At 42.3% G+C, this 9,225-nt stretch overlaps 1 protein-coding gene across 1 annotated transcript in view; it reads right to left on the bottom strand.

Moving 5' to 3' along the window:
- Positions 1-9,225, bottom strand: part of LOC109289781 — a 97,459-nt gene that overhangs the window by 5,649 nt on the left and 82,585 nt on the right. Inside the window, exons 29-34 of the mRNA XM_019505984.1 lie at positions 8,606-8,721; positions 5,941-6,150; positions 4,624-4,767; positions 3,982-4,139; positions 2,386-2,495; positions 2,121-2,230 (exon numbers count right to left, since the gene is read on the bottom strand). Of these exons, the coding sequence (XP_019361529.1) occupies positions 2,121-2,230; positions 2,386-2,495; positions 3,982-4,139; positions 4,624-4,767; positions 5,941-6,150; positions 8,606-8,721 (848 nt within the window). The remainder of the gene's footprint in view (positions 1-2,120; positions 2,231-2,385; positions 2,496-3,981; positions 4,140-4,623; positions 4,768-5,940; positions 6,151-8,605; positions 8,722-9,225) is intronic.

Raw genomic sequence — 9,225 nt, 5'->3', positions numbered from 1 at the left:
GAACCAAAAAAGAGAGGAGCCTACAACAAAGATAAACTGGAATCCTGTGCTCCAGGAACTAAGAGAAACAAAACAAGGAAAAGAGAAACGTAAGACACACAGGACACAATTCTAGCCTGTTTTCCTCCAGGCCTTTTGGTAACTAAGTATGTGTCTGCACCTAATTTACCCCATTTCACTGACTGCACCTGAACACGTAAACCAGCAGCCCAACTGCTAAGGTGAAGTGAGGCTGCTTTGTACCAAGTGACTGATACTCTCAGGACCTAAAACTGGCCATGCACAAGAAAGATCACTTAAGCAAACATGGTACAAAATCAGCACAGAACCATCCACTCTGAATGAGTTATCTATACCTCATTCAGCCCTGGATGGTGTTTGGGTATCTAAAAGACAATCGTTATAATTTATGCTAGAGCCCAGGCCCGAACTGGAATTCGGAGAGTGTAGATCATAACCTTCTACAGCTCTCCAAAGCTGCATTCATGTTTGGACATAGCCAAAGATCTGCATGACACTGTTGGAGAGGAGAATCCGGCTCCTTCTCTCTCTCCCTCTTTCTCATATATACATAATGAACAGCAGCAGCTGCTCCAAAGGTTGTTAGTTTTCCCTCTACAGTTGATTAAAGATACTTTGGAGCTTCTAGTATTTCCAATGCCAAGCACCCCAGGAATATGCAGAGTGGACTCTATTATGCAAGCTTTAGGTGCAAGACATGGGAAGTGATAGTGTCTCTACTCAGCACAAGTTAGGTCTCATCTAGAATACTGTCTGGAGTTTTGGGATCCACATTTTAAAAAGGACATGGAGAACTTAGAGAAGGTCTAGAGGCAGGCAACAAAAATGATAAAGGGCTTAGAAGGCAAGTCATACAAAGAGAGGCTGAAGAAGATAGGCATATTCAGCTTGCAGAAAAGATACTTTAAGAGGGGACCTGATAGCAGTCTTCAATTACTTGAAAGGTTGCCATGTAACAGGAAAAACACTTTCTCTCTCTTGCTGTAGAGAGTAGGACACAGATCAAGACTTGAAGTTGCACTGAAGGAGGTTTAGACTGGATATCAGGAATAAACTTCTTCACCATTAGAACAGTGGGGTAGTGGAACAGACTACCTAGAGGAACTGTGGACTCTCTATCACTGGAGGTGTTCAAGAAGAGTCTGGACACCCATTAGTCAGGATGATCCAGGCATAGGTATGACTGTGTCCTACTATGGTTATATCCCATGCTTCTGGGATTTGCTGGCTGCTGCATGGGGCTGTGAGGGAATATTTTTTTCTCCTGCTGCTATATGTCAGGTTTTTTTTAAGCTTTCCATTGGGTGCTTGCTGCAGCCAAGGCTGGGGATATTGACTGGGGTTTGCCAGTGCTCCTGCTGGGATTTAAGCCAAGAGGTTCTTGGCTAGAGGGTTTTGCCCTTCTCCTCAGGGTCAGACCAACTACTAAATTGGGGTCAGAAAGGAATTTTACCCCCATGGTCAGATTGTGGAAATTTCTGGACTGTGGAAATGTTTGCCTTCCTCTATAGCAGGGGGTGTAGCCCTCTTCCTGGGATCTCTCAAGTGTATAACACATTTGTGACAGCAGGATGTTGGCTGCCATAGTCCCCCTGCTTTATGTGTGACAGGTTAGGGTGTTATGCCTTGTGTTGTGTCAGAGTTGACTGTGTAGTTTTGCTGAGAAGTAAGACAATGGATTTGTATAGGATGTTTAGGATAGGGATAATCCTGCCTGAGGGCAAGGGGTTGGACTGGATGACCTCTCAAGGTCCTTCCAGCCCTGCTTCTCTATGATTTGAAGTGCAATATTCAGCCATGTGAGTACTCTGAAACGTGACTGACAAGAGCTGTAAACAACGGTGCCTTTGCTAGTCACCTGTTTTCCACCTTTGTCCTGTAAAATGCTTAGAGGACCCCCCGCTCCCCTCCTTGCCAGGAAGCCAACTGGGTGCAGTGAGTTTTCTGCAGAGGGAAAAGAATTCCTCCGAGGGTGCACAGCCTCAGAAGCATTCCCAAAAGCTGCAACTCAGGCACCACTGTGACATTTCACTGTATACTATGTCCTCTGATAAAGACTACAGCAAATACTGAGAAATGTATGTAAAGCATGCCTTCACCTGGGGTGACCTTGCAAATCCATGAAGCCAGTTCTGAGCAGGGAGATGAAATCAAGGTCCCATTTACAGGTTCAATCTGAATACACAAATCCTGAGTCCCTTGGAAACCCCTGAAAACCAAAGCAATGAAATGTATCTTTATATTAGTCTGGATTTCCTGACCTCAAAGTCACAGCAACATTCCTCCCTGATGTCCTCCCACAGTAACACTGTCATCCTTAGGTAAAGGAAAGGTGAAGCTCATGAGAAAGAGAATGTATTTTACCAGTGAGGCGCTTCAGTGTCTCTACCAGGCATGATCCAGGTTTTGGACTGGAGATTATGGCTCAGCTTGAGTAACCAGCTTTTCTTAGAGATGACTTTAGCAATCCACCTCTGCAAATAATAAATAAAAGTGGTACTGTAGCAAATATGATGCCTACAATGTACACCTGGATAACAAGGAGACCCCCAAATAACTAAATAGATACAGTCTCGTTTTGGCAGCAGGATGGCACATTCAAGTCATGAGCCAAGTTCTTTTCATTCTTAACGCTAGTTAAGAAGAAAGAGGCCATTTTAATACGTTAAGAGCCCAAATCTGCACCCGTGGAATTTTGATTTAAAATGGTAACAGGTGCAGGAGGTTCAAGCACGTACAGATCAACTGCCTGACCATAATGAAGTACTAAACCTAGAATCTTTTTTAAAAGGATGCTGTTAGACAGTTTAGGGCCAACATTTAACTTGTATTACAGTGCACTTAGTAGATGGGAGTGACCTTCAGGTCCTGGTTCTATCAAATGATCTATCTAAACATCCTCACTCTGAGTTTTCTGTATTTTTCATTCATAAAAGAATTTCCCCCAGATAACTGCATAGCACAGTTGTTTTTAAAACTTCATTCTTTTTCTAAGATCTCCCTGCCTTGATTTTCTAATTAAAGACAGAAAAAATGCATCTTTCAGTTGTGGAAAAATTCAAGACAAATTGACATATACTCCTTCACACACAGAGAAAAAAAACCCATCACACACCATTTTTGTAGGGCATACATACCTAGAAATTTTCAGTTTCTATTCAGTCCCTACTCAGACAAACTCCCATTGATATTAAAGGGAAGCTTTGACTGAGTCGGCACCTCATGCTTTAGCTTAGTGATAGTATTTATTAGTAATATTTAAAGCTGCTGACAGACGTGAAAAAAGCACTTTACTAGACGAAGCAGCGCGTTAGTTCAACCCAGCTCTGCAGTGTCGATATAGATCGCGTGCTTCAGCGGGGCTTTGTGCTTTTATCTAAAGACGATTCAATCAACTGTTAATTAAAAGCACCAAAAAAGCCCTGCTGAAGCACCCAATCTATACAGACACTGGGTGAGTCAAGTCCAACTAATGTGATGCTTCTTCTGGGCATATGCTAGGCTTGGTGCAGGGGCACACCGAGTTTGAAGTAAAGTGTTGTTTTCTTGGGTTTTTTTAAAAGTCTGTAAGCAGCCTAACCGTTAGGCTAAAAACCCATATTCAGTGCTGTGCAAATATAGAGTAAGAAAAAAACTGTCCGAGGCTCAGAGAGTTTACAATCTAAGTACAGGTTTGTTTAGCTGGCTGGCAAACCCTATGCTGACAAATCCTGATCTCAACGAATCATAAACCATGTCCTCACGAAGAGAAAGAGCTCATAAATAAAAAGCAAGACTAACAAAAGTGAGGAGTAGGCTCTTTAGGTACATAAAAGAAAAATTAAGCAGTGTGTTTCAGAGAGGAAAAAGAGATCCAATATGCTGGGATAAAATGATCATTTCAAGGTTTTAAAAAATAAATATTAAAGAATACATTGTACACAACCTCTTTATTAACAGTTTTATATTTGAGTGACTGACCTGTTCTTCTGCATCTTGTAATTTTAACAGCTGGGACCCTTCGTATTGACTGCACAAAAATTCTGCTCCACTCTTATTCAGTGCCCCAAAAGCAGGAATATAATAACAATTTCCATTCCAGTATTTCCAAAAGGGGAAACACATCTTGCTTGTAAGGTCTGTTTGAAATAGAACACAAATTAAAAGGCACAAAACTCATTATACACTATCTCGTACCCATACCACCAGTCTTCAGCTTCCTAACTTTATACAGAAATTGATCCTTATGCAAAGAAATCATTAGACACTGCTTAAATCCACTCCTCTTTAGAACAGATTTTATTATAAACACGTTTCAATTCTATTAACATACTTACATGCTTCCCTGAATAAGCAGCTTTCTTCAACCAGGGTCACACCAGGCCCCTCCCCTCCCCCATGCGAAGCTTATTCAAGGAGAATCTAAATATCATTATTCCTTTCTATCCAACAATTGATCAGAAATAACCACCTGGTATGAGACCTAGTCAGGAAAAGACCAAGCTAAAAGGTTGAGTTTTATAATGTATTCAGAATGCTGGTCAATGGCTCATAAAATGGTCAGTCCAAAATAACAAACCACAGCAGAAAAGGAAGCCCAACTCCCTATGCTGTCTTACTCACCATATTCACAAAGCTCTAATTTCTTCATTTCTTGACAAGTCACTGCACCATCACACAACCCTGTGATTCTATTGCAGGTTGTATGGCTGAGACAGCGTGGGCACTTCTGTTGGCAATACATACCATACCGTCCTTCACTGCAAGCTGAAACATTTTTTTAAATCTTTACATTTAGCTTTCAATTTTGGCAAATCCTCAGTGTTTAGACATATGGAGAAGGGGAGAATGAATGAATAAATGAATGAATGAATGGACGGGTTTGCACAGGTATTTCTGTCTACAAGCACTGCACTGTATCATATATGTATACCCTAAACTTCTCTGGGTCTCAGGTTTCCACCTGTAAAATGGGGAAAATATTACCCCCCAAAGTCCCAGGGGTACTAAATAAATACATTAGGGGTGAAAGCTGCTCAGCTGCTTTGGTAGCCACGGTCATACAAATACTGGAGATAGCTAGAAGGCAAACTGAGATTTACTTTCACAATCTGCCATTTAGTTGACTTGACACAACTTAGGGCTCAAACATGCCCTTAAGGGGCAGTGCAGCATATGCTTGCAATAAAAAAACCCTGGATTATAGCCTAAACCAGGGGTTGTCAACTGGGCGGGGGTACTTGGAAAGGCCATAGGGGGTATGCATGGGCGGGTGTGGATGGAGCGCTGCCCCCACCACTTTGCACCACCGCCTCCCAGGAGCGGGATGGGAAGCTCACACGCCCCCACCACCCATCACCTTGTGCTGCTGCTGCTCTGCATGCAGCCAGCACCAACCCCTCCACCCCTGCCACACACACACCCACCCAGCCACGCACCACCCCCCGCCCCTGCTCCCCATCCGGCTGCCGGGGGTATACTGATTAAAAAAGGTTGAAAACCACTGTCCTATACTGTTAGCAAAACTTCTGATTTTTATTTTTTTCCTCTCTAAAAAATAAAGACTGCATTGACTTTGGACACAACAGAAACAACCCACAGAAGCATATTCAAAGGCAAGGATCCTCAAAGGCAACTGGTTGTTTCTTTTCTTATTATTTTGTGTTGGCTCTTACTGCTCAGACCTGATGATGAATGCCTGGCCATCTGGCTATCACATCACACTAATTGTACCAAAAATGCTCAAAAGCATTCATGAGCAACCTTACAAGGCAAACCACTGGGCTAAGGGGCAAGGTAAAAATACAACTCCTACAAGCAAACAGATTACAGATACTTGAGGAACAGAGAAAAATTAAAACAAAAAGTAATCAGCCCTTTGATTTATATTTCTATGTGCATTTTTACAGCATGTATAGCATTAAAGAACTACATAGTTACCACTTTTCAGGTACACAGCAACATTTCTTTTTCTGCTGAAGATCAGTTCTTTACCACTGACAGGTATGTAACTCTCCCCCCAGTAAGTTACTCCAGAGCAATCAGCTGCTATGATACAGGCTGACAATGCAACCTCCAAGAATGTGTATGTTAGTCCTCCTACCGGCTGCAGGAGCAGCATTTTGGGGTATCTCCAAAAAATGCCGTAACCTGAAAGATTTAAAGAAAAAAGAAAAGAAAAGCCACCTTCATATTCTGTGCATTTGATAACCCCAGTCCCTTACTGGACCCTCTGTTGGGTGAAAAGTGACTGGCATGCATTAGTAAAACAGCAGTACTCAGATTTTTTTTTGTGCATGGAAAAACATAGCTAAATCTCAGACAGTGTGCTGACTAGGCACCGATAAATCCCATCATCTCGCACCTGATTTTATTCATGGGTTGGGAGAAGAAAATTTTTCTTGCTATTTTAATTACTATTTGGTTTCTCAACTTTGAATGAACTAAAATAAACTCAGCTGAAAACATTCTCCTCTCCCTGCAGAGGCAGCGATTGATGTCAAAGGGAGGTTAGCATTTCCAAGCACAAGTTCCAAGAGCCTGGCAAAGGACTTCCCGAGTTCAGTGATCTGGTTATCTTTAAATCTTTGACATCAAATATGCTCTGTTTGAATATTAGCTTTCATTTAAGTAATTTTTAGAGATTATAGTAAACATACATAGTGATATGGGTTGTTATGACAACAGTCAATTTATACACATTCTCTGGGTAGCAGAGCCTGCTAGCATGCAAATCCACTCTATTGATAACCTGTAGATCAAATCCAGTTAAATTTGTTTCTAAAGCATAAGTGAAGCCACTAGAGGGCCACGCAATCTCCCTATTACACAAATACACACATGATAATATGCACTTGAGGTGTCAGTAATTTAGGCTTTGGTAGCATTGAGCCATGTGATTGGCACACACTGGATCAGGCATGCCATTCTACTGAGCAAAGGACCATGTTAACACATAGATGATAGAAATAGTAGACACATGACAGAAAGGCCAAACGAAGTACTACACAAACCAAAAAATTAAAATCACTGCCTACGAAGTGCTGGGTGTTTTTCAAGCAATCCTGTTCTGTGACTGCATGAAGCCATTTCACCCTCTCATTCTCACCAGGTTCCCCTTTCCTTAAAAATCAGAAAATTCTCTGCAACCCGCCCACCCCAAATGAATGGTTTTGCAGGTTTCTAAAGAAACAATTTTTCCTTAAAAATGAACATAAACTGAGTATCTGAATTGTTCTCATCATGGCATGTGTTCCAGCATTTCAAAAACCTCCTGAACAACAGAGGCTGGCAGTTGTTTCCCTGAGCAACCCAAAGCACAACACTTGGAAACTCTGCTCTGAAATTAAGCCTAGCTCATTAGGTGGTTCATGGGAAATCATTGCAAATAATTTTTCAAAGCCTGTTGATTTCTGAATTTCCACTTTAGATGAAAAAATGGATTTCTTCATTATCAGTCTCTCTGTTAACAAATGATAATCCAAACCACAGTGACCTTGCCTGCTGAACTGCTGTTCTGTTCATAGAACTACATGCATTAAATCCTTCTAAATTTATATCATGTGGCACCTTTTGATAAACCAAAATGTGGGGCTACCCAATCTCATCCAAAGAGAAGCTATAGCTGCATGCTTTCTCCAAGCTCTGAACTTTTATTCCAATGTGGCAAAATTTGTAAAATAAATGCAATCTGCCACTTCCAACCATCCCCAATGCTTCACGCCTTCCTGCAAGAATTTATTTACGACAGCTTAATCTTTACTCCCTCTTCTCAAGAAATGAGTTGAAAAATCAAAGGCTGCAGAGCAGGAAAAGCCTACTTAGAGCATGATTCCTAACCTGGTGTGGAAGCACGTTCAGAAGCCTATTATACCTCAATCCTGGGACAGCGCACACCTGATTTAAAAAGCAGTCACTTGTGAGGGTTCCCACCACCACCCACTAGAGGTGGGGAGGTATGGGGGGCACAAATGATCCAGACAGGGAACCGGTGGGCCTACCCTTGTGCTATTATCTGATTGCAAATGGAAGGAGGGAGTTAGCTGCACCCTGAAAGCAACAACAGCACATTACCCCCCGTAGCCAGCACAAGCACATATGTCTTAGAAGGAACTGCTGCTCAAAAGTGGACCGAGTGTCAGGACACCCCTGGGGAAGTACAGCTCTGAATCAGTGCTGAGGTGAACACAAACAATTTGCCCCTTCCAACGAAGTCTGCTTTGAATCACTAACTCGGTGTGGTCACCCTTGGTCCTGATGGTTGCAGAAAAAAATTCCTGCCCCCATACCTAACCCAGGCTGACCCTTCTTTGTCTGCAAAAAATTTCTGTAGCTGGCTATGGCTGCAGAGATTTTTTTATACAACCTAGACTGATCTGACAATTTCAGTTCTCTTGCAACCAAGTTCTGTCACTTTACTCACATAACCGTAGTCTGTGTGCAGTTCAGAGTAGGATACTACTGGGCACATAATGGAGTCAGGCCTTGTACATAAGCAATAGAGATTTGAATCTGTAGTATACATTGTGTGACAATATTCACAGGTCAGGAAGGGATTTAGCAGAGTGCAGTCAGGTAAAATAAGAGGAACTGAATTATTTCTTACCTTCATTTCTCTTACAAACCCAGGAAGCTGAGGATGAGCAGTTAACTTGGTTCAAGCTCCCCTTCGCAGTTAGCTGATCACAAGTGGTCGAAGTGGTATTTTTGGTGCGGCTTACCCTGAACAATCAAAACACACCATACTGGAGGTTAATCACATCCAATGGCATGGAAGCAAAGCCTCTGGTGCAAGAAAATATATTACTTCAGAAACAAAATGGTCAGGCTAACCCTTTCCCCCCTGTCCCTGCCTCCCAAACAAAGACTAAAAACTGATCATAGAATCATAGAAATTAAGGGCTGGAAAGGATCTCGAAAGATCATTGAGTTCACCCCCTTGCTCTGAGCAGGAATCAAATAAATGAGCAAATCAATTGCTCAAGGGAGCAATCCTAGATGCACAAAATCCATCCCATCTCAGAGGAAAGGCAGCAAAAGGGCACAGCAGCCCCCTTGGGTCTCCAGGGAACTGGCGGACCTGCTGCATCTTAAAAGGAAGACCTACAAAGGATGGAGGACTGGAACCACCACCAAGGAGGAATACTCTGCTCTGGTCCGGACCTGCAGAGAGCGAACCAAGAAAGCCAAGGCTGCAATGGAACTCCAGCTAGCTACAAATATCAA

This window comes from Gavialis gangeticus, unplaced genomic scaffold (genome assembly GCF_001723915.1).
Source record: "Gavialis gangeticus isolate Ggan-Ray unplaced genomic scaffold, GavGan_comp1, whole genome shotgun sequence".
Lineage (NCBI taxonomy): Eukaryota > Metazoa > Chordata > Crocodylia > Gavialidae > Gavialis > Gavialis gangeticus.
This window is presented reverse-complemented; position numbering and strand designations above follow the sequence as displayed.